We start from the raw sequence: 26425 nt of genomic DNA on the forward strand, positions 1-26425 counted from the left end.
ATAACTTTAGCGACATGTACCTGACGGCTATAATAATAAAACAAAATAAAGGCATCGAAATATCAATTTCTTTTAAACTAAAACGTCTTACCTCCTGCTGTTTTGAAACAGTTTCGGTATCAGAATATAAGATATACTCGGGCTCATCTGTGTTCGACACTATGATATCACAGTAAAAACGGCGCTGTTCAAACATCATCTTTATTTATTATATTGGCTATTGTACTTGAAAATCATCCTATGTGAGCTTCAACACAGAGAAGCAAATATGTAGATGCACTTTCCCAGCCGTGTAAATTTAGATATACTGTAAGCGACTAAATTTTCGCGGGGACCAAATTTTCGCGAATTTCGCGAATCGCCTACAATTCGCGAAAAATACGTCCCGCAAACAATTCGGGCAATAGGTGAACGCTACGGAAGCTACACTCGATTCGCGAAAATTAGAACCCGCGAATAATTTTAAATTGTCAGCTTTGGACTGATTCACGAAAAGTTGAGCCCGCGAAAATTTGAGCCCGCGAAAATTAAGTCGTTTACAGTATTTGAGTTTGGATCGTCAAAGAAATATTTTAGAATTCGTATGGAACGGAATGGAAAAACTATGACTATGATTGAAGTAATGACATTGCATAAAAGTTCCTGCTGTATTTAAATGAATCATTTCCCCAAAAATGTAATTTCGAAAAAAAAAATACTTTCTATTAGTTTTTTATGGACATTCGGAGTCTAAATTATTCGGTACTTTAAACACTATAATAAGGGTTTTAACAATCATTAGATAAAAAACATTCGTTTTCAGAATAAAAAGATATGCGAAGTGGTGCACCTCTGAGACAAAGGCACATCGTAAATTGAAGTGTACCTCTACCCTTTGCTTTTGGTACCTCAGTGTAGCTGAGACCTACAAATTAAATACTTCTGAAACCCTCCTTTTTATCTCTATCGGCAAGAAGAATACACCGGCAAACCGCCCAGGTGTTGTCATCATTTCTATGGTTCAGTGGGTATCGAACGCTTGGCGTTCGCATGTGGCTTATATTTTAGTAGGTTGACTGATTATAGAAATTGTTAATAATAATAATATCAATATTAATTTCATAATTTCATACTTCATAATTTATTTGGGATGGAGGAGCATATCCACAGAACAACGCGGCCGCCATCTCCCCCACGGAACCTGTGGTGAAGTTGCGAACGGTGCCCTGAGAGCCCTGTATTATAGTTGCTTTTGGGTTGCAAGTGATAGCCAGTGCGATGGCCACCTCTTCCGCTCTTGTAACACAAGACACTCTGAAGGAGGCTTTCGTGACGATCTTGCTCCCGTCCGAGGCAGCCACGGCCGCCGTGGCCACCCCACTAACACTCGCCGCGGTGTCAACGTAGAGGGTGCTTGGTCAGCAATCCCAGGTCCGAGCGAGGGCCTCGGACCTTGCCATACGCTTTTCCGCGTCCCGTGACGGGTTCATGTTTCTCGGAATTCTGCTTGTTCGAACACCGGCTCGAGTATGGTCATCCAGCTCGATCTGTTGAAGTAAGGAGGTGGCGTTCGGGTTCGCCAACCCCAGCTTGTCGAGCAGCCAGCGACCGCTGTCCATTCCTCCGAGTCTTCTGATTTGCGCTCCAATTTTGGCGTTGGCCAGCTCCTCGAAGGTGTTGTGCACTCCAAACTCAAGTAGCCTTTTAACGGCTGCATATTCCGGCAGTCCCAGCGCATTCTTGTATGCCTTGCGAAGCAGTATGTCGAGCTTCTCTACCTTCTTTTTGGTGAGGTTTAAATGGGGGGGTCGATACATCACCCTAGACACTACAAACGCGTGCACGAGCTGCATGGCCTCCTTTTCTTTATGTTCGTGTTGCTTGTTGCGAATTCTTCGTAAGATGCCGTTGATCTGTACCGTCGCCTTTGTAAGCTTGTCAAGTGTGCTCTTGTTGTTCCTTCCCTGTGGGGTAAGCTGTCCCAGGATTCGCACCTCCTGTGGCTTGGGAACCTCTTGTACGTCCATTTTGACATTAATGTGAGTTATGAGTCCTTCTCGTGGGTTCCTCAGGACCAGCAATTCCGACTTCTCCGGCGTGCACTGAAGCCCTCGGCTCCGCGCGTACTCTGCCGTAATACCGGCCGCTGCCTGCAGCCTCTCCTCCCCTTGACCGTCGCTCCCGGACTTCCACCACATCGTAATATCATCGGCAGATATCGCGTGCTCCACGTTTGGGATATTCTTGATGAATTTCCCAAATTTATCAAGGCGATGGGAGTACAATGGCAGATAACACAGTGCGATGTGTGGAGGAAAAGATGAGTATTTAGGTCAACTACCGTAAGGGGATTATGAAAACATACTAATTTTGTTTTTGAGACATTGATACCGATAAGATTATGGGCAAACCAGTTCATTAATCCTAAAGAACATTCCTGGAGCGTTTCCATAGCAATTGAATAAGATGACTTGTTAACAAAAGAATGTCGTCCGCGTATTGATAAAGAAAGCAATTCGAAACAGAGGTAGACATATCATTTACATAGATATCGAAGAGTAAATAATAATTGAAGAGTATAATAATAATAATAATGATAATAATAATAATAATAAATTTATTCAGTAGTGCAAGTATAGCCAGTTGAGTGTCGGGTCCGATCAAAACCATCAGGGACTTGTAAGACCAGACCCTTCACTGGAAAATACAAAAAAGGAAGTTCGCACGGAATAACATTGCGTGCAGGAAAAAAAGCAAATAACATACAGATGATTCACTTGACAGGATGTAGTTGGAATGTTTGTGTCAGTGATTTGGGTGAACTGTGAAGATGAAACTATAGCAAAGGTTGTCTTGATCACTGTGTCAATTACAATCATTAAAGCCCATAAAAGTAAAAAAAAACACTCATGCATGAGTATTTTTAAACACAGTAAGAGTAGATTCGAAGACACAGTCCTTTGATTCATGAGTCTTTCTCTCAAATATTCCATATGTTCAGTAAAAAACAAAAAGAAAAACAAAAAAAAAACACACTTATTAGTAGAAAGAAAATCAGTCAGTCAACGGGTCGAAGACAACAAAACTTCAGGCAATAAATGCAGTCGTCATTTGGCATGTCCAGCGATTACCACAAAAAGCACGTACAGCGCCATACTACAAAAGAAAAGGAAAATAACGACATGGGAAAAATTCATTATTAGCCACATCGGAGAACATGTTTTTCAGAGAGGTCTTCAGCATTTTGTTTGAGGTAATGGCAAGTAGAGCAGCTGGAACGTTGTTAAAAGCTTTTGGCACATAAAAGGAACGCATGCTTTCGCCATAGTGAGTTCTCACTCCAGGAGTTTGAAAAAGCAGAACAGATCTAAGTTCGCGAGATGGACTGGCCGAGACCTTAAACTCACTCTCCCAGAAGTGTCGCCAAATTACTGTTTGAAGAAAGAGTGAATGAAAACACTGTAACTAAAGTGAAGCAAACAAGCTCGCACTAGATGACATGTGTGTGTTGTATGCTACACTCTTCAGAATTCCCTTTAACGTACGATCAATTCTTGAGTGCCAAAAGAGTGGACAGGTAAAAAATACGCTTATGCCATACCTTAGTGCACTATAGGATAACGCGTGCATAATGCTCTCTCTAATTGACAATGGTAGAAATGATTTGATATTGTAAAGCAAACATGAAACAGTTCTCAATCGGTGGCACATATATGACATGTGAGAGTTCCATGAGAGGTCACTGTCGAAGTGAAGGCCTAAATACTTTACGGAGTTAACATATTCAACAGGTGTACAGTTACAGCATGAGCAATTGGTGTTGTGGAGAAATAGCTGAGAAGTCAAGCTTACATTTTTTAAAGGGCTATGAAAGCAGACCAGCTTCGTTTTTGAAGCATTTACCCGAAGCTTGTTGGCGAAAAACCAGTCCAATATTTTAGCGACATCGATCTGAAGCATTTCAATTGCACGCTCGTACACTAGATGCCGAGAAAATATAAGGGTGTCATCGGCATACTGAAATATTTTGGAAGTTGTGATTGAAGTTGAAATATCATTTACGTAGATTTAAAAAAAATAATGGAGACAAAATAGAGCCTTGTGGAACTCCGGAAGTTAGGAAAGCGAGGGAGCTGCGTACGCTACCAACAGAAACAACTTGGTTACGATATATTAGAAAACCTTTTAACAATGCATGAAATGGGCCACGAAAGCCCACTCTATAGAACTTGTCTAAGAGGATATTATGGTTTACGGAATCGAACGCCTTGGCAACGCCGATAAAGAGTGCGCACATAAACCTGTTATTGTCAAAGGAAGAGTGTAGAATGTCCGAAAATTCTTCAACAAGATTAATGGTACCATGACCAGTGACGAAACCGTATTGATGTGGCGAAATTATGCTGTATTTCTCAAGAAACCCAGACATAGCAATACATATAGGTTTTTCCAAGATTTCTGAAATGCTGGACAATATTGAGATAGGCCTGTAGGATGAAACATGGTTTGGTACTCCACCCTTAAAGAGTGGAATAAACATGGCCTGCTTTAAGTCGTTTGGAACTTCTCCAGTTTCGAGAAAGTTATTTATCATTACAAGGAGAACATTCTTCAAAGAGTCATAATTTCGGCATAAGTCACGCACTGTTATTCCATCGACACCGGCCGACCTAAAGCCCTTGAAGGCATATAGGTATGACCGCAGCTCTGGCTCTGAGAGAGGTGGAAGAAAAGCGGAATCAGAGATAGATGAAGTGCCGTCTGCAGGATCCTCATCACTGTCTATCGAGAGTGCGACTGAATTCGCGAAGAACACATTAAAGACATTGACAATAGAAGTCAAGTCCGCCCCGAAATGTTTTTTCAATGTTTCAATCGAGTCCTTTTTTTCATGTCCACGAAGCTCAATGACGATTGACCAAGTTTTTTCTGGAATCAGCACGTGCGTTTGCAATCATTTTAGCATAATATTTTCTTTTTGCTGATCGAATAAGGGTATTCACCCTATTTCTTTGTGTTTACATTCCATTTTGAGATTGGCATTGTTGGGAGAGCGCCGAAACTTCTTCCACAATTGTTCTTTTTGCGTTATACTGTTAATAATATCCGAAGTAAGCCAAGGCAGTGAGGGCTTACGTTTTTTAACATATATAACGGTCATCGATAACTCCCGAAAATTTCTAATGATGTCCACAAACACTGAGTACAAGTTTGTGCTGTTAACCGAGGATAGGAATTCAATCCAATCATATTCTTTAATTAGTCGATCAAAAATGCTTAAGTCAACCCGCCCTAAACGGCACGCACTCTCGAAATTATAACCTTTTTTGGAGGGAAAAACACATTTACATGCGACAAAAAAAATTATCTGCAAGCTTTTGTAAAATGACAGCGGAGTGTATGGAAGCATCTGGAGCTCGGACGTTTATATGATCTAGGCAGGATGATACAAGATTTTCATTTAATACCTCTTCACGGGTCGCACTCTGAACGGTAGGTATGATTCCATGCTCTGCAAGTAGTGATAAATAATCACAAACACAATTTTTGGAAGTTTTGAGGGTGTCAATGTTGAAATCTCCCACCAAATAAAAATAAAAATAAAAATATAAATGTGCTTTATTAAACAATTCTTCCAAACTTTCCCTCAGCTCCTCTAAGAAGCCAGAGCAGTTAGACGAAGGAGGACGGTAAAGTGCAAGCAAGCAAACCGTATAGTTAGAATTAGAAACCCTTAGCATTAAGCTCTTCGACTGTTGAAATGTGACATCAGTTTGAGCTGTTGACCATGAGTTCCTTATAAATACGCCTATTCCTCCTCCTCGAGTAATTGGCCGTGTGTAAAGAAATTTTGAAATCCTAAAATCCTAAACTGTGAAGATGATCAGCACTGACATTGATTTCTGTTAGCTCAATTGTATCAATTTGGTCCTAATTTGATCAATAACTGTCTCAAATTCATCTCAGTATTTTCGAATAGTGCGAATGTTTATGTGTAAGACCGTGAAAGAATCGGTTGAAGAAGAGGAAAACGAACTATTCAACGAGAGAAAATCGTCGTACTGTAAAAAACTAGCCATGTCGGTTATGTGATTAGATCCCGGTCACTGCTCTGTTGAATCTGTACCGGAGAAGCGCCCTCATCTTTTCTGGCATAACTTCGAGCATTTTTGACCCTCACAAATTTGTAACCGCGTTCTTTTCCAAGAGCACGTGCCTGCCAGAAAAGTTCTCTGTTGGTCTGGGTTAAGCTGTCATTGAAATACAGTCTTTCGGGTGGATTGTCACGATACAATTGCCTGAGCTTGCTACGAGCTTGCATCCATTTGTCTTTAGTGGCTACAGATGTAAACTTTACCAAAATAGGTGGTTTTATAGCTCGTTTGCCTGGTAGCCTGAAAACCGAGACGACATCAATTGGTTGATGTCCCGGAATTTCTAGCTTGTCTGCCAGCCCCGCTAAGATGGAAGGGAGAGCCTCGTCGGGTTTGGCGGTCATTCCATGAATTTTCATAATATATTGGCGACCGCGTTGGTCAGCGTCGTTCAGCTCGCTTTGGAGGCTTTGGATAGTATGTGCCTGTTCGCAAACCGTGTCCTTCAGAGAAGCCACTTCCGTACGCAGCTCGTTCATGTCGGTCGCATGAGCAGACACCGTGGCGAGGAGGCTATCGTATTTCTCTCCAAGGAAAGAAGTGGAAGTTTGAACCTCCTCCACAGTCACTTTCAGGAGATCTGTGGTAGGCTTGAGGAGCAAAAGCTCATTCACCTTTGCGGGAAGCTCGAGTAGTAAATTTACACTAGCCTTCAGAGAAAGTAATGAATCTAGCTTTTCGTTGATGTTCAGGATTGGCGTCGCGAGTGTCGTGGATTCGCAGGGCGAAATCGAGTCAGAGTTAGCAACTTTCCCGTCAAGATCAGCACGATTGTTCTTAGAACGGCAAACTTTACATCTCCATTTTTCTTTTTTGTCGGGGCTCATGGCAGTAAACGCGGACTCGGCAATGCCTGAGCACGTTTTTCCCAGATGATAGTTATGCTCGCAAACTGAGCATGTCGTGAGTCGACCATCAGGCAAAATGCCTTTTTGGCAATAGGCAGGCTACACCAGCTAAACAGTATATCAAGAGCAGCTTGGCACGGTCACCAAGAAAATGAAACTTCTCAAAGCACTGTTGGTCGGTTACCGGCAAGGCGCGTTCGCGGATGTTCGCTGGTTGGTTCAAGGTTGATGTTGAGTCGCAGAAGGTCGCCGAAAGGCTCGGATGAGCATGGGCAACGACTGCTGACTGAATGGTCGATGTACAGTAATGGCGGTGATGAACGGGGCCGCAGTCACGATCTTCGAAGCAGTAAATCAGAAGCCACGACTGGATGTCGATCCTTGAGCCGGTAAGATGTGGCCGTCTAACTCCCCGTTACACCATTCAGCAGGCGAGTTAAAGGTCATCGGATAAAGATTTTAAATTACAATGCTCAGAGCGATTAGAAGGAGTGCCTGTTAACATTCACTTCCTCTTTTTTGGCCACTTGAAGTGGCCCAATTGGCCCCCTCGTTTATTTACACGCCTGGACGGAGTAGTAGCTGGTCCGAGAGCTTTGCCGTTGATCAAAGGAGCCGGCTGGTATCGATGGTAATAATAATAATAATAATAATAATAATAATAATAATAATAATAATAATAGTTTATTCAACAGGAAACCATTAGCACAATAAAAATACGGGTCTGTCAAAGCCATAGGCCCAATAATAATAATAATAATTCTTTTTCACTTTACAAGTACATATAAAAAAATGCTGGCCTACAAAAGCCGTATCCTGCTTGTGCGCAGGCCCAGTCAATCCAGCGAAATACATATCAATGCAGCGAGATAAAAAAATCGAACGAGAGTAATGTGGCCATTGATACCAACATTAATACGACACAAAGCCCAAATTCGGCACAAAACAAAATGAACGAAACTAATAAAAATAATTATGAGACAAGCATACAGGGATCAAAGTAAAGCACTATTTATGAGAGGCACCAATAATTTTTTACTACTTTTATCGATTTTTTTTTTAAAAGTTCAGTGAGCTCAATAAATAAGGAGAGAATATAGTGAGTTCTACATTTTTTTCCACACCGTGTTTCAATTCTGGGGATTTTAAACCTTTCTTTACGTTTTAGGTCCCTAGGCTTGTCCGCTAGAAGCTTCAACGCAGAATCATAGAAATAATTCATAAACGTAACATACCTATGCGAATTTTTCAAAAATAAACTTTGGAGCTTCCTTGATTTATCTTTCAAATATAATGTTGCCCACGGTGTTCCGTATGTAATCTTTTTCGCCATATGTTTTAAAATTCTGTCTATTGCATTCGTCTTGTATGGAGAACAGTGCCTATATAAAGGGATTTCATATCGTAGGAAAGATTCAGATAACGCCCTATACACCAGAAGTCATCTTTACGTTGCACAAGCTTCTTATAGTGTACAATCAAGCTGAAACGGGACGTATTCATTTAGTCACAAATTCCACATGTTGATTCCAAATTAAATGCTCGTCCACGTATAATACTAGATTCTGACACAATTATCGTATGACAAAGGTTTACAAGTAGAATTGTTACACGGTGTCGAATGAGGCAAAATTCTAGGTGACATATCAACACGTTTATAAGAATTTCGGAAACACAGCAGCTTAGTTTTGGCAAAATTCACTGAATCGACATTTGAGTTAAACAAACCTATTAATACATTTATATCTCTTTGGGAGTCTAAAACAACCTGATCATAGTTTTCATAGGGTAAAAATAGCACCGTATCGTCAGCATACTGAAATAACTTAGGTTGCAGTGGTAGAATACCATGATCATTTATGTAAACATTAAAATAACTGGTGCCAGAGTGCGACCTTGCTGTGCACCACATTTGATTTTAGCGGTACTGCTTACATCGTTCATAATTTTAACCATTTGTAGTCTGCCGTTAAAGTAGTTCTCCAAAAAGTTATAAAACTGTCCCCTGAAACCTAATCTCTAGAGCTTTTCAAGTAATAGAAAATGATCAATGGTCTCAAAAGCCTTCGCTAGATCTATAAAAAGTGCTAGGGCTATCTTATAATTGTATAGCGCTTTGTTACCACAGTCAGAAAAAAATTCTTGAAGTATAATAATACTTTTTTGCTGTCGAAAACCATATTCAGTGCTAGAAAACAGATTAAATTTATCACAAAAACTGGTCATGGTAAGTGGCACCAACTTTTCAATTATATGATCTAATACAGGTAGAATGGAAATGGGTCTGTAGCTCTAATTCCTCTTATTTACCATTTTTGTACAGTGGACGTATAATAGATATCTTCAAGCCCTTGGGAATTCTTCCGGTATGAAAGGTGTCATTAATTATTTTCATTAAGACTTGTTTTAATTTGTCAAAGTGATACCGAATATCTCGTATTCTAATATTATCAAATCCAGGTGTTTTAGTTATTGGCATAGCCTTTATAATCCTCAAAAATTCGCTTTCCGTCATCTGAGGTAAGTACACCGAACTAGAAATTCTGACCTGTGGAGTTACAGGATTAAGATCAATCTTTGAAATGTTATTTTTTTATACTTTTTACGTAGTCAGCAAAATACTTACTAAATAATTCTAATAGCGGTAAATAACAATCCAATCCAGGAAACGTTTTCTGAATAGTATCATCCACGCTATTTTTAGACTTTCTACCAGTTAATTAGTTTATTAGTCTTTTTATGTTTCTTGTCGAAGAGGTTAACTGATTTAAATAATCTTTTCCTTTGTCTAAACGTATTTTAGCTGTCACTTTATTGCGCATTGAAAGAAATTCATTTCTTAGTTGTGTGTTCTTAGGATTGTGCTAACATCTGCTCCAAAGCCTTTCCTTTTGATCACACAATTCTAATATTTCCTCGTTTATCAAAGCATTCTCATGTTTTCGTTTCTTCAATTTTATTTTTGTGATCCCTCTGGAATAAATATTCTAAAACGTGTCCAATAGTGTATCTTAGGTTACATTGTGATCTAACTCACATAAAGAATTAAAGTCAAACGATTTTATTAATTTATCGATTTTTGTAGTATCTAGAATAATTTTGTTCCCATTTTTTGGATCTGATTTTGCAACAGTTATTTCACCTAATATTGAGAGTACAGTAGCGTAATGGTTAGCTAGCTTTTGCTTAATGACCCAAACATTGCTTTTAAATTACTAATTTTTATAACTATGTGGTCTATACAGGATTGTGGCATTTTATCACCATAATATTCCTTCCTCGCATAATTTTGAATAACATTTTTGAGACCAAAAGATGCGAGGATAAAAAATGATACGGTATCCCCTGTTTACTCTCGTTTAGAATATCAATAATGAAGTCTCCTGCCAGATTTGTTGTTATTGAATTTTTGAAGGAATTGGTCTAATTCATCACATAACATAGGTATATGTGAACTGGGTGGCCTCTATACAGCACACGTTATAGAACAAAGCAAATAAGGTTGTCCTACTTGAAAAAACGCAGGTTGATTTTTTATAGCAAAAATTAATGTGTTAGGAGATGTGCTTGTACGTGGAATTAAACTTAGAATGTATTACTTTTTCTGAAGAATTGTCTTGGAGTTCCAGGTTCATGAATAAACCAAATCGAATAAAAACTTAAGAAAAAAATTAAAGCGGATATAACTCAAGTCAACCTAATTTATTTTATTTAGAAAAATACAGCAACACTTTTTTTAATAATTTCTGCGAAGTGCGATGCAAAAGGGCCCTTGCGCAGCGCTATTCGTTTACTTGAACTTTCACATGAAGGCCTGTTGCGCATCTAGTTACTCAGCTGGTTCAAATCCGTCCGCCCCCCCCTTCCCCCCCCCCCCCCCCCCCCCCAACCAGCATCATAAAAAGATAAGCAACCTTACACGTCTTGATTAAGGGATTGCGGAGGCAATCGCCCTCAATTGAACTGGTCGTTTTTACTTTGCGACGAAAAACTCGGAGCTCTGCCGAGCCTGACAAGCGCGTCTCTTTTCTCATATGGAAAGATACAAAGGAACCACAGTGAGACGGGAAAAGACGCCCATAATCGTGGATAACTTGCTTTTTTCTGTTTTTTTTTTTTTTTTGACAGGAGGAGATTGGTTTGATTAGTGTTCCTGGCAACCAAGTTCATTTGTGCGACACGAACGCCATACACGGCACGTCGCACAAGAAAAAAAAAAAAGCCATCCCTGAAACTTTTTTTTTATAAAGTAACTGAAGTAAAAGAAAGGCTCATCTGAAAGAAAAAAAAAAAAACAATACCGACTTCGCTGATTTTACTTTGCTTTTTTACTTTCGGGGAAAGTTAACTTAGCCTTAAGGACAAATAGAGCCTAGTTCGCGTCTTGATAAAATATAGTAAGCGTAGATTCCAAAAACGTTTTTCTTTTCAGGTATATATGTTCGTAAGAGTCAACCTATTTCTCGAGTGTACTTAGGAACGACTCAAATTCCCACACTCTTTTTTACTTTTATTTTTTTTTATCAATTTTCACTTTCAAGAAGTGAGAATGAAAAAAAAACATTTTAGTGATCTTGAGCCGTTCTAAACTTTATAAATGTCTGGGAAAGTTTGGACTGCTCCCGGGAGAAATTAAAAAAAAAAAAGCCATTTACAGTTAAAAAAAACACACGAACGTTTACCTTATATTTTTGGCCTGAAGACGTTATGGCTCATTAGCATGGTCAGCCCTGAATGCTTCAGTTTTTTTTCCTCGCGTATCTCAGTTTTTCGTAAGTACATAAGTACTTTATTATTGACATTTGTTATCAATAAGAAATACCACGAGATAAGATATATTTGGGAGTGTATATGGTGATCCTCGAAAGCCTACTTTTTAATTGATATATTTTTTCGCGGCTTAACTTATGCGCCTATTTCTTGTACGCTTCTCCGTACCACGATCGCAACGACACGGAAAGAGTGAAATACGACTGGTAAATAACAGCGCTGACATTGAGTGTAAATAATACACGTGTCATAACGTCCCGTTGGTGATGACGTGGATTTCTCGGCTCCGGAGAAACTGTCTAAGCTGCATCAAAATAGTTAACTCCTAAAAACGAAACAAAACAACGATTGCATAAAAAAACATGTTAAAACCACATTGTGACTTGCGTAGTGAGGGTCGTGTACTCTATCCCCTTGTCCTGCGGCAGAAGCCTGCGTAGGGACAGACGGGGCGATGTTTGAATAAACACCGGTAAAATGTTTCTAGAGCAGTGTTGAAACACCCTGGAATTCATTGATGCGATTGTGGATGCACCCCGGCCTTTGGTAAAGTGTAGAACCGTTAGTAAACATAAGGACAAACTAACCCGCAACGCTGTAGAAGTACGCGAGATTGGCAAACTCTTCACTATTACAGTCTCGATCATCCTGGGGGCATGCTGGGTAAATTACTTCCAAAATGTAATTTAATTACAATTACAATTACTTTGCTCCAGAAGTAGTTTAACTACACTTACAATTGCTGCTACGTGAAAAGTATTTCATTACACTTACAAATTACTTTTAAAAAGTAATACAATTACTTTGCAATTACTTATTTCTGGGAGCGAAGCCACCTGGGTCATACAACTCTAAACTAGTTGTTGAGAATGCAACGCATTTCTTCATCCCTTTCCCCAATGTTTGGGGAGGCTTAAGCGCCGCGGTATAAATGTCACGTTTCGTACTTTCCCTTTTGTGAATATTGTTAAATGAATAAAATAACTTGACAGATTGAGGTAAGGAAGTCCAACGTTCTTATATTTTCAATAACTAACAATAAATTAGTTCTTTTACTCGAAGACGCCAGATCGCTAAAGTAAAATTGGGTTAACGTACTTCTGTCAGTCAGGCAAATAAAACTGTGACAATTAGTCATATCTGAATATCTTAATTGTGTCAATATAAAAGCACAATCCTCATGCGCTAATACGACCACATAAACATACAAACGTTTTATGCGATTGTAAATTGTTTACATTGAGTTGAAATTATAATCGTTTAGAAATATGTAAGAACCGACTCGGGGCCCCCAAATCAATGGCGACAATATCCACGGATATGATGTCAGTCTCCAAAATGCTTAAGCGAATAATATTTTAAATAAACCCAACACGAAATAAACTTTAACATATTACAAAGAAACAAAAATACGATAGTACTAAAAAAAAGACGTAAAAAACTGGCAAAAAAAACAAACAAACAGAAATCTTCATAAACAAATGAAATCCCCAACCTCCGCTGAAAGCTGAAGCTCAATTTTGCTTCTTTCAATATTTTGGCATGTCTACACTATTGTTTTCTGCTCGCACCGCAGACGGTGCCACACGGCACCGTTGAGGTAGGCTCCAAAGAGGATGGTCTCTCAGCCAGCAGTGTGAGCAGCAAAACAACAAACAATGCAACGCTGGTTTTGTTGTGTGTGTGTGAGAGTACAGTGCGCCGCAATATGAAAGACCCACTGGGAGCGCGTGGCCAAGGCGGTGGCTGGCGGGGGCGTTGCGAGTGCTCTGGGCAGTTCCATTCTGCTTCGAGGGGAGGACGCTCACTCGAGACTTAGCTAAAGCGCGCGCTTATCAGTTTGTGCTGAGCCTCGAGTGAGCGTCCTCCCCTCGAAGCCGCGGAGCGCTCGCAACGGTCCCGCCAGCCACCGCCTTGGCCACGCGCTCCCAGTGGGTCTTTCATATTGCGGCGCACTGTACGTGTCTATGTGTGCGAGTGTTTCACCGAGAGCTAGGGCCGCTTGTGCGACCGCTGAGGCTTTCAGAGAGGTACCGTCGGCGCCGCAAAGTCTCGCAAAAGTAATTGAAATTCTGCCTGAAATTTTGCAATTACTGACGCTAGAAAGTCATTAAATTACAATTACCATTTCTTTTAGCCGAGAGTAAATTATTACAATTACGAGTTACAAAGAAAGTAAATAAATTACATTATTTCAATTACTGTATTGAATTACTACCCAAGCATGCCCAGGGGCCCCCTCACTATTACTGTCCACCACAAAGTGTTGATATTTAGGTTGGGATAAGGCCAGCGCGCGCGAGTGACTTTAAGAGCACGTGACCACTATCTTCTGTATGTTTTCTTTTTCTGACTCGTACGATTGTAACACACGCAATATTCATACTCAATGTAAGCACCAATGAAGTTTAGTTGTGAGTCAACGTCGTTCTTTGTCAGTCTTCTTTTACTCTCTTCGTGTCGTTGCGCCGTTTGTACTTTCAAAAATGAACCAAGTCACCAAATCGTCTTCGTTCTTTATAATCTCACCTGATCTAGAGGCAACGCGCAGCGTCCTGCTCGGTGGCGTAGTAATGGGGGGGGGGGGGGGGGGGTTTGGTCCTGGGTACCAGGCGTCCCAGTCATGTAGGGGAGACGGGGAAGGCACCTGTGGCGGTGCTGCCTTGCCCTCCCCCCCCCCCCCCCCCCCCCCCCCTGCCGCCCCACTTCTCTCGTTGGGACCTCGGGGAGTGAATACAAAAGGCCTATTCGGCAGGCAAGTGTTCCAAAATGCGTCTCTGGAGCATCGGCCCGCCGACCGAACGGCAACACAGATAGCGCGCAGGGAACGCGTGACGAGGAGACGGCCAAGCGCACGCCGTCATCGGTTGAGGTCGGGAGGAAGCAAAAACGCGCGGGCACGTTTTCGGGGGTAAACAAAGGTACGAGCTGCGCAAGCAGCAGACAAATCTGCATACCGTATGATACATCCTATCACTTTAAGTCCAGCCTTAGTTGACGCTACGAGTTCATGGAACCAATCAATCAGCTTAAAAAGCGCGAGTTAGTGGGTCTCTCCTGTACGTGATTGGTTCGGCGATGACAGAGCACGTACAACACCTGGCGGACGCCATGACGTTACACTTTTGAAGCTGTTTGATTGGTCGCCCATCGGCTGGTAGCGTCGGCTGCGTCTTGACTGAAGGTCAAATGAAGTGTGAGGGTGCCGGATGGCCTCTAGCTACGCCCGGCTACAAACAAAGAAAATTATTTTTGTAATAAATCATAATAATAAAAGAAAAAACTAGCAAATAAGAAGTACATGGAAGAGATAAAAATGTGATTGGAAGAGTAAATTGTTTTATATAAATACGCGATGCACATTTTGACGCTGCACACCTCAAGTCAACGAGAGTTGTGAGCGTGGAATTTCCGTATAAACCCTGTCCACAAACTTAATTAAAAAAAAAAAAAGTTTGTAGTTATATATATATATATTTTAATATAGTCACTGGCAAGTTTGAAGAAACGCAGGGCGTGGCCAGTGTCTAGAATCTTATTAGGGCTCAACAACCAATAAGATTTCAGCATTAGTCGATTCGATCGCCGTAGAACCCATCACGAAGAAAGGTGCGTGAACCTAATAAGCAACCTCCTGCGCCAGGGACAATGAAATCGTAAATTGGCTACCCAGTGGAGCGTCTGAGCGGACGTCTCGTTCTGGACATGCTTTTGTCTTCGGTTTCAACAGAGCACAAAGGTAGCTGAAGCTCCCCGGAGAAACGAGGAAGAGGTCACTTTCCGATGCAGCCTCGTAATAGCGACCTATACATTTCACGACGACAGTTTTCAACTTCGCTAAGAGACTTATTTCTGAAGCGTGGATAACGGCGAATCGTCGACGGATGGTCATTGTGAGGCTTCCCAAAATCTTACATTAGCTCTTGTATATATGGCTGGCATGTGACGTCATTCAAGGCCATGCCAGTGTTTTATGTGCCACGCGAGCGTTCGGTTCGCCGTGTTAGCTTTGACCGCAAAAGTTGTAGTTCGAAGAAATCAGTAAGTATATACCTAATAACAATCAGTATGTGCAGCAATGGCAGCACTTGCAAGCTACGTATTCGTGTGATGTTTCTGTAAATAAGCCGTCGATGACGGAAGGCGTCACCATCTGATTGGGCAATATCTACCTAATTTACATCAGGTACACTGTAAGACATTTGAAACGTCTATACATTGCCGCCGGGCAGTTGGCAGAGCAAATCGCTGCAATATAGGGATGGGATGCGGCACACAATGCACATGGATATATGTTTAGACCAAACAAAAAAAACAAGACTATCTTCAGTAGCACGGCGTGAAGTGTTTTTATTTTTTTTTTAGGTCTAAACATATTTTTAATTTTCGAAATTAACCGAGTTCCTTCCATAGACTGCCTCATATGGCTTGCCCCAACTGATTTACGTGAATACAGGCGCTCTACCTTTCTTAGAGCGTAGAAATAGCCAAATTTGAGGGATGACTTTTAAATGGAATCTTATTAGACAATTTCGCTACGGCACCGCTACCGCAATGCACTAGGAGAACTTTAGTCTTTCTGCACGTGGGAGAACATTTGCTGCGGGACTGCGCGACCAGAGTGTGAGGCGGCACGAAATGACTCGGGCAATCCCGCCTGTTTTCTGTCGACTAAAGCTAAGGTGGCTTCACACATGCGTGGAACGCTTGGTGAGATTGTTGTTGTGTAGAACAACGCTAGTTGTTTAAACTGAAACTTGGTTCCAAGAACTTCCAGTGCAATGGCCGACAAACTGTCGTTCTTTTTTTTTATAAACTTTGTTTTCTTCAGTTTAGATGGTGTCACTCACGTGTAGTTGAACTTGTCTATGGCGACGGACATGTGCCTGGGGCTGGGTGGGCAGGAGTACATGTTGCGGTCGTCCTCCGGGATGAGGTCCACGTCGTGGAAGACGAAGCACTGGAAGTCCGCGTCTCGGAGGGCTTCGCGCACGCCCGCGTTCATCAGCACGCCCTTGTTGAACGTGTCGTTGCCGTACTGCGTTCAGAGGGGACAGAACAGTGGACGAGGGGTTAGAACGGTCTCGCAGCGTGCGAGTCCCCAACTGTGTTGTGTGTACATTTTAGACAGCGTGAAGATAGTGAATACCGTGGCAATCGGCGTCTGGGGTCGAAGACGCTTCTCCCATCTCAAGTCTGGAATGTGCGGCTGCTGGCGCATGGCTTTAAAAATTTGTTTCTCTTGATTTTAAGACGTTTCAGGGTGACCTCCTTACTTAAGCTCAAGTAAAAGACATAATTGTTCCGCATACCTTTTTTAGTAAATGTTTATTTTCGGCTAGCACTCAAGCAATCACTTTTTGGTTTTCACCGGAATTTTTTTTTTTTTTTTTGTGAGGCGGGACTTTTTAGGTATACGATCTTGTCAATGCTACTTTCAAACCTTTTTTCTTCTTTTTTTCTTTTTAGGGGGAAAGGGGGAATAAGTTGGTTAACGGCAGGGGTGTACAAACTCCGGCTCGCTGGTCATATCCGACCAGCGGTAGTTCTCCGGCCTGCCCGCTGCCAGCTTCCAGCAGACCCGCTGCAAACGAGGTGCGAGTAACAAAACGACGCCGTGACGCACATTCAATGTGCAAACGAAGATACATAAAAGAACGAGAGAAAGTGCATCGTAATGCAGGTCCTCTGGCCATGATATTAATTAAACATTGTCATCACCATCATTACCGTTCGTGGTCACCTGCTTTATGTGCCAGAACTGGCTGAACTGTAGTTGAGCAGTGCAGGAAACTGGCGGATTTGATTTATCTGGAAGTTACACGGCCGCTCCGCTGTTCAATTCATCCCAGTTCTGAACCAGCTCAAACCCAGTTCCTCGGAGTCTTGCACCTGCTTCAAAGTAATTTCAGCGTCCGTGCAAAAGCGGACGAAAACAGCGGAGAGAGCAGACGACACTCGCAATGCCATTTCTCGGAGCTCTTGCTCAAATGCCTGCCACGTTTAATGATATAACGCCTAGACGGAGATTACATTTCCTCCCATACATTAAAATAATATACCCCTGGTAGAAGCCGAAACGAGATCCTAACGGAGGATAGGAATTAGCTCGAGTACAATATTTTTAAAGGGTTCTACGCACCTTTTCGCGCAGGTTGGCTCCTAGTGGCAAGGGTTTAAAGTTTGTTCACGTAAATTGTTTATTTTTTATCCCATCTGGTACTATGTCGATAGCCTTCTTAAGAGACCGGCGAAAAGTATGGCACTCTTGATAGCCTCCGCCTTTAGTAGTTTTTGGATGCAGTTTGACCACTCCGATATATTGCAAAGGTCTGCCATTTACTACGTTGCCACTCGCATGCCCCAGTTTCTGAGCATATTACAGCATACTTTGTCCGCTGGTGTCGGTAACTGCCCTCATACACGCTCGGAAAAAAATATGACCGCATCTCCACGTGGTGAATGACGTTCATTGGGGCGAAGCTCTGGTGGTGCTGATGATACTGATTTTATTGTTTACAGGTATTGATGATGGTGCTGATTTTTTTTTCATCGCTCATAGGTAGTGCTGAGTTCCGGGTTGCGTTTCGACTTCATTATTACTGCTTTATGGTCGGTAAAATGCAGAGTCAGTGGTTCTTCTAGCGGATCAGCTTGGATCCGCTAGAAGCCATGGGAACGCGTCTCCATCGCTTAAGTCAAGGGTTCATGTCAGAAAGAGAATGTGTGCTATGGAACGTGGTTATATACGCATTTGAGCATTTGACCGCAGCGCCCTCTCATCTATAAACGTTGAGCCAATGCATGCAAAGTTTATCACGATTATATACGCATTTGACCGCAGCGACCTCTCTTGTGTAGACTTTGAGCGGCTACATGCTACGTTTCATCCTTGACAGAAAACCCAACTCTTGAGTTATTACCACATCTCAGAGCCCCCTACTTATCCCGAAGTCGTGGCCGAGTGGTTAAGGCGATGGACTAGAAATCCATTGGTCGCCCCGCACAGGTTCGAATCCTGTCGACTGCGCTAACATGTTTTTCTTTTTATGTGAGCACGGACGCCGGACGGACGGACGGACGGACGGACGGACGGACAAGGCTAGACCCTAAGAAGCTTCGCCCCAAAAAAACAAAAAAAAAAAAACAAAAAAAAAAACAACGCCGTGAGTCGGCATTGGCTTGGTAGTTCCAAGCGGATATTTCTTGAGTATCAGAACAAACACTTCAACTTGACGTCGAGGTGACGGTCGATAACTGCTATGGCTGAGGCGACGCTCTCGTCAGGCCTTCGTCTTCAAAGTGACCGCCACCGCGCACTGCCGCAACTACCCACGCGAAATCATCCTGATGCCGCGAAACTGTATCGTCGACGTGCAAAACTCCGAAGACTCGAAATGAATCGACTATAGCTAAATTAATATAAATAATATCGTGGGACACGTGGTCGAAAGACACGAATGCTCTTGGAAACGATAGAAAGCGGATGGTAACCGTAAAAATGCAGGCAGGAAAGGATTTTGTGTTGGAAACGTTTTTAGAACACCCAAATAAAGAAACATTAACACAAAACATTTCGTTTATATACTTCAAAACTAAATAGAAACATTTAATGCACCATACGGCGTGGCATGGAGAAGCAGAAAACACCCCGTGCTTCTGCTCCGAAAGCCGATCACAGCGCCGATCCTAACACGGTGGCTGCACTGATTCTGCGCCGCCGCTGCACGAATCGTGCACTTCTCTGAAGTCGGAACTATTTCAGAACTTTCTTTCTGAGTCGAACAGGCCTATTAATTAAAAGTTCATTGCGTTCTCGTATACAATCCACAAAAAAAAAAAAAAAAATACGCGAAGAGCAGTGCGACAGCCTTTTGCCCCATTCGCATCACTTAACGGTTGTAAGCGGAAGCACTCGTGCAGCCTAGAAGCGCAGTAATGCGCTTCTAGAATAACGACAGTGCTAAGTGGCCGACCCTTTCGATAAAAACAAATTCGCGCCCATTTGCTTCAGTCTTTCACACCACATCCGGCGTTAAATCGCGAAGCTGACAATGCAGCCCGCGCGTTTTGGATCCCGAGGGATGGCACATAAAATGAACCAGCCTTGTATCGATATTACCGTTATAAAACGAATTGCACAGAAGTCGGCGACTGATAAAATATTCTTGTGTGTCATCCCGGCGCATTTGAACTGCCTCTGCTGCAGTGTCAACATGACGAAGGCTGGGCGATTAGCGCCACATGTGGCGGTGAACTGAAACAAGTCGGCGCAAATTTTATTTACTGAACGGGCAGGCCACTTGTCACGGCCACTACTCTCGAAGCGTACTACCACGAGCTCCGCGAGAGCTTCCACTGACGACCGTTGAGCGGCGCGACGAGCACGAGTTGCTGTCCCTTCGTCGTTGGCGTTTTTTTTTTTTTGGTTCGGGATTGTGCATGGGTGCTTAGTATCCTCTGTCACGAATATTGCACATTGACAGCTAGCATTAGTTGGAACATTTTCGTTATTTTTTTGCATTGCGGGAATGCGCCAGAGTTCCCACACTTTCAAGAAAAAAGGGTGTAAAAGAATGTATTGGTACACCCTTTATCCGATATAATACACCCCAAAACTTCATTTCAACGTACAGAGCCCCATAGTCGAACAGACGGCCCCAAATTTTAGGAGGGACTTGATAACGGTGCGATATAACTTATTAAATAGCTAAAGTACGTATCAAAGACCGCACAAAGAAAACACCGAGTTTTTACAGTAGGGCCAAGAAAACCCCGATTATTTTTTTTTTGTAGTCAGTAAAGCGTACATTAGCTATATTAATAAGTTCTGTCACACGGCTACCAAGCCCCTCGTAAAATTTTGGCCGCCCGTTCGACTGTAGGGCGCTGTACGTCGAATTGAAGTTTTGGGGTGTATTATATGAGACAAAGGGTGTAACGATACACCCTTTTACACCCTTTTTTCTCGAGAGTGCTTATGCGTGGCGGCTTTACTTGTCGAAAGGTGTTGAAATTAAAGTATACGTGTTAATCCAGCTTAGGATTTTTGTTTTTCATACAAGCTTTAACATTAATTTTCTTGTTTAGATGCATATTTAGGTTTATTTATTTCGTTTTTCTTCGTTTATATTTATTCTTTTCTCCCGGCTTTGAGACTGCGAGAGACAACTAAAAGGGCCCCTTGGGTAAAACGTTTGGAGATCCCTGGTTTACAACATAATTTATAAAATATGTAAAAAAAAAAAAAAAACTATTTGTGACTTAATACGGTTTTACAAACCTTTGAGCTAGCCAGAAACAAAATTATTTTTGATCATCAGCTGAGCTTCTATGGAAAATGACAAATATTGTTTAACAATTAAAAAAAAAATCGACGACACAATTCTGTAAAACGTCGCTTTATTTGTTTCTAAGTTTGGAAGTTTTTGCTTTGAAATGAAACAAATAGTTTCCAAAACTTAAGCTTACAAAACAAAAACCAAGAAACAAGTGCATATGCACAACATGATCATAGCATGATCATGGTGCATGCTGTGATTTTTTTTTTTCATCTAGAAAATTGTGTTTATTTTAGGACAGGAATGTTACTCATCACTATGTATTCGCGGGCTTTTTACCGCAATTGTTCTCATCGTAAATTTTCAGAAATCGTTCGCAAGTTTTGAAACAAAAACGGCAAGTAGTGAAACTTCGTTATTTGGTTCCCACCGCTAGTGTTACGTTCGGTCAAATTTCAGTGACGCGTAGTTAATGTTGGCCGAGATAAAAGCACGGAACCTTTTTCTCTCAAAATACCCGGTATCCTGCGATGCATTCACAAGCGCGTGTTTACGTCTAAAACGTCGTTTGAGTTTTCATGTACTTTAATGCACGTGTTTGTATGTTCAGTCAGGCCAGTGAGGCCAGCTTTTGCAAACACGACCGAATCTGTGCCCGAAGAACTTTTTGGTAAAGGATTTTGTGAGCCACCATAGCACGTCAGTGGTTCCGTCCTGCCCGCTAGTCCAAGACAGAGAGGGCTTAATGGAGGACAAGCCCGTCCGAGAAGCGCATCAACTCGGCCCAAACGATGTTCGGCGCAATAAGCTCCAAGGCTCTGTACATAACCGCGTTCTCATTCGCCGTCGGCTGCGGGCCCAGTGTTGTCCGTGTGCGAGCCAAGGCCGGCGGTGTTCACCGCCCGCTTTGCCGTCATTTCCCGGTCGGGCAAACAAAGAGCGGCGACACGAGGGCTCGTTTCCGATCCCAAATGTCTCAAGGAACCCGTGTGGCGGGTGCGTCTTCCTTCCGGGGAGGAGGGCCTAAAAACTTCCCTCATAACAACATTTTTTTTTTTTGCGAGTGCAGTTTGCATTTTTAGTTAACAAATTTTGAAACGAGGAGAGTGAAAATATTAAGGCCGCAACCTGCGTTTCTTAGGCTTTCAGTGAGTGAGTCACTGACAGCTAAATAAATACTCCTGTTTTGAGGGGCACCGAAGGCCTTCGGAACGCGCTCCATGAAAGAATCGGCGAATCAGCTCCCAATCTCGACTGTGTGCGTGCTCGGCGTCGTGGGCAGGTTCACCAATAGACCGTTAGAAAAAAAAAATGTGCTCACCGTTGTTCGGCTGCATTATGATAATCCGATGTACGCGGAATGTTAAAGATTGACCAGGACTAGATGAACAAGTTGATGTTGGTTTTACATTTTGTGGTCTCAGAAGGCAAAGAAGTCCGGACAATAAGGAAACCGAGTAATATCAAACCCGTTTTTTTTGCGTTTGTTCTTTTTTGTGTGTGTTCTAAGCTACAGGTTTCAATGATAAGTATAAGTTACAAGGATAAGAGGGAGTAGATCGTACTGGATTTCAGGAAATATGAAGCTCTTGAGTCAACATGTGCGTACATTAAAACATCCCCACATTTACCTGCGTCTCGCGTTTCAATCTGGGATTGCCGCGAGTTATTCTGGCGTTTTCCGGAAATATTTAAAGTAGTTCGCTCTTTAATTTTCTCGCGGAGCAGGGCCAGTAAAAACTTGGACGGGGTATTTCCCGAACATCGTATTATCGCATCGTTGCCAACGAGATTACTGCAAGAGATGGAAAGATGGCCGGGGAACAAATCATGATGAAAAATGCGCGAAGATAATAAGTCCCGCCCTTCGTTCCTTGAGATGACAGCGACTGTATTCTAACTTCAAAGCCTAGCAGCAGCATGATTGAGGCCTGTCCAAACAGGACACTTTAAACGGCGTAAAGCGACACAGTACCTTCATATGAACTGAAAGTTGCTGTACGCCCGTTCGTTTTAGTTTGGACATGAACCACGCAAACAGCGCGGTTTTCCTCCTCCCCCTTCTTCCCATTGCCTCCCCCCCCCCCCCTTACCCCCAGCTTATTTGTGACGCCGGTGCTCGCGAGAATCTCGACACGCGCAACCGGCCAATGGTGCGCCTGTCAATCTGTTCTGTCGCGGCCCGCGGTGGCCGTCTAAAAAGGAGGAAAGCCGAAGAGGCTTGGCCTCATCGCCCTCGCCCCCCCCCCCCCCCCCCCTTTTCCTTTCCCTCGAAAAAAAAAATTATGATTTTTTTTAAAATAAAACAAGTTCAAATAAGTCGATGTTTTCTTTGATTTAAATTGCTTTAGCCTAAATGGTTCTTTATTACAAGCCGTATTTTTAAACATGGCGGATTAATTGACGAATGCGTGAAATCACCGATAATAATGCGAAAGTAAGAATTACTGAATGTTAAAGTCGTTTAATCAACAACATTTTATAGATGTTAGCCTGCCAAATTAGATCAAAAGAAGCTTGATTGTTTAGTTAGTTAAAAAAAACTGAATGTGCTTTCTCATTCGCCTCCGGATTTGCATCACCGACAAATGAAGTGGATGGCAGGAAGAAAGATCAACGCCACGATTACTCAAAACAGCACTGCTTTTTGCTCCTGTTCAGTCTGAAATAAATGTTTAATCCCAGATGATCATTTTATTTAGAACAAACAAATGCACATACAGAGACGGCATCAAATCATAGAAGAATAGTAATCGGCTCGAAATCGGCTCGTATTAGCGGCGAGATGTTTTGGTGGCGCCCTCCTGTGGTTCCCCCTTGTGACGTCATTGCCTTGGGAACAACAAGTTCGATGGTGTTTGTAAATAGCGTGGTGGAAGCCTGAAATCATTGCGCTCTCAAAGCAACACTGCCAACACCGTCGAAATAAAAGTTCTTTCATTCCTCTTATTTCCGTCGATGTTATACCCTTTCCGACGTCATGGTCAGCTTTTGGGCCAATCGTGGAAGGCCGACCACAGCGACGCTTTCGGTCGCGCACGTCGCCAATAAAAGATTCCCAAATTAGTTGGACAATGTCGTACGCGTCTACTTCCTCGGGCACTCCCTTTACTTCCAGGTTAGTTGATTTTTGGTACTGTTCGAATTTCTCATTCGGACAGTCGTCCATGCCACTTAGAAACGCATGCATGCGTTTCTAAGTGGCATGGACGACTGTTCCGAATGAGGTAGCGTTAGGGAAAGGTCAGGTCGGACAAAATTAATCTCGGCCCTAACCCCCCCCCCCCCCCCCCCGCCCCCCCTCCCAAAAAAAAAAAAGATATATATATATGCATTTTTTTTTTTTTTTGTATTCATGACCTTTGCGTGATTTAACGAGGTTCATCTTTCCGTGCACTCCGCTGTTCCTCCTATCTTGTCGTACGCGGCCGTTAATTCTCTCATTCTAGTAGTTAAGCGGTAGCCGCTGCCTCTAACCATATGGGGCATGGCAACCGACTCCGAGGCGTCTTTTGTATATGAACATCAACGATATGCGTGTTGGAGATATGTCTTCAGTTTTAAATAATTTACTTTCTATACGTTGTTGGGGACCCTCTCTGTAAGCTCTGTATTAAGTTAACTAAATTAACAGTTGCAGTCGAAAACGAAATATCCGCGTGGACAATAAATATTCTGCAGTCGGCTGACTGTCAGCAATTCAAACGTTCCCAAAGGAAGTCGCCTGGAGTTACCTAACAACGATATTCGGGAAAACAGCCCATAAGAACTGATGTCGCAAACATCACGTCAAGGATTGTGGGGTTCGTTGAACTACCTTACTTGGGAGGCTATCCGTTCGGGGCCTGCGAGGCTTCTCAGCAACGACCACCCAGTAGAGGGGAAGCCCCCTCAGAGGAGTGGTGCTTCCGGGAAGTTCCCGTCCGAATTAGAGTACGACGTGCGAGCACGTGAGTGGGTGAATTTCTTCATTTCTGCACGCGGATGAGTGCTTGTACGTGCGCCTGAAGATTTAATTGTGTATTTGTGAGTTTTCGTGCTTGCGTATCGGTACGTAAACAGGCGTTCGTCCATGTGTGCCTGTGCATATACGGCATATGTGTATGTGTCTTTGCGCATGTGTCTGTGTGCGCACAGGTGTATGTAAGTGAGCAGGGGCTGTTCGCCCGTATGTATGTTTGTATATACGGATGTATTTATGTGTGTTTTCGCGCGTAGACATCTCAATATCTATGTCTTCACTTCTGCAAGTACGCTGCACTGACACGCACGTGTGCGCGCGACTCTTTGCGAGTGGGCCCGTGTGTGCATTGTTATGGGTGATAACAGTTACTGGAGATGTTTCGCGGCAGATTCCGGGCTGCGTCTTTTTCTATGTCCATTGGTGCCCACTAATGAATTCTTCGCTAAATTTAGCGGAAGATTCTTTCCGCTAATTTATCGGAGACATACAATGCCACGTGACGCAGTTGTGTCATGTGACACTGCAAAGTCACAGGGTCACTTGACGTCATAATTTCCCCGCTAAATTCCCGTTAACTTTCAGCCAGATTCAGCAGGAAGCTAGTGTCACGTGACATCACAGTGCCACGTGATTACGCCACGTGACGTTATGCTGTCGCGTGACACCACAATTTTACGTGAGGCCTCAGTGCGACGTGATATCATGGCGTCAGGTGACGTCATTGTGTTACATAAACGCCGTTCGCCGAGTGCAGCTTGGCGTGAGGCCTCTAAATTTATGCACAAGTGCGTGCAGCAGAGGGTGCAGCGTTTCGCTTATTGCGGCAGTCTGTTTCCCGCACACGGCAAAAAACCGTCACTTCTCTATACAAGGTGTTCGATTTAATTTAAGCAGGTTTCTTGGGGGAAAGAAAAGAGGGTGAGAGTTACACGAGTGCCGTCTACGCCTTGCATTTATTCGGCTGAACGCACATTGTAGGAGGGAACAATCCTCACGATATGTTGCTTAATGAACAAAAATCCGTTAAATAACTTTTGTTAATTATCGATTTTACAATCACGTTGCTTCGGCAGTTTGACGGGAATTGCCGTTAGAGGACAAACCAAATAAAATAATTTGTAAAAATATCATAGTTTTTAAGGTAATAAATTATGAATTATAACGTTCTCAAGCCAGATCTAATTGCACCTTAAAAGGAGTGTCTCAAACCCTGCCTGCGATTACGCTTAGAAAAGTGACGCAGTCGTTTTAGTTACTTCGTCACTCGTGTCGTTGGCAAACCTTTGAAGGAAGCGATGCCATGATGGTGACGACACGATGAAAATGACTACGTCACTCTTCCAGGCGTCAATATCGGCAGGGCTTTCGGAGCTCTTTTTGGCTCGCAATATTTAAAACGGGATAAAAAAGGCGAATATTGATTAAATA

At 42.6% G+C, this 26425-nt stretch overlaps 1 protein-coding gene across 1 annotated transcript in view; it reads right to left on the reverse strand.

The window, feature by feature from the left end:
* LOC8029011 (beta-1,4-N-acetylgalactosaminyltransferase bre-4) overlaps nucleotides 1–26425 on the reverse strand; it is a 123743-nt gene that overhangs the window by 62146 nt on the left and 35172 nt on the right. The window contains exon 2 of the mRNA XM_040504199.1: nucleotides 16603–16790. Coding sequence (XP_040360133.1) covers nucleotides 16603–16790 — 188 coding nt within the window. The remainder of the gene's footprint in view (nucleotides 1–16602; nucleotides 16791–26425) is intronic.

This window comes from Ixodes scapularis, unplaced genomic scaffold (assembly GCF_016920785.2).
Source record: "Ixodes scapularis isolate PalLabHiFi unplaced genomic scaffold, ASM1692078v2 PGA_scaffold2__306_contigs__length_199485367, whole genome shotgun sequence".
In the NCBI taxonomy this organism is placed as follows: Eukaryota; Metazoa; Arthropoda; class Arachnida; order Ixodida; family Ixodidae; genus Ixodes; species Ixodes scapularis.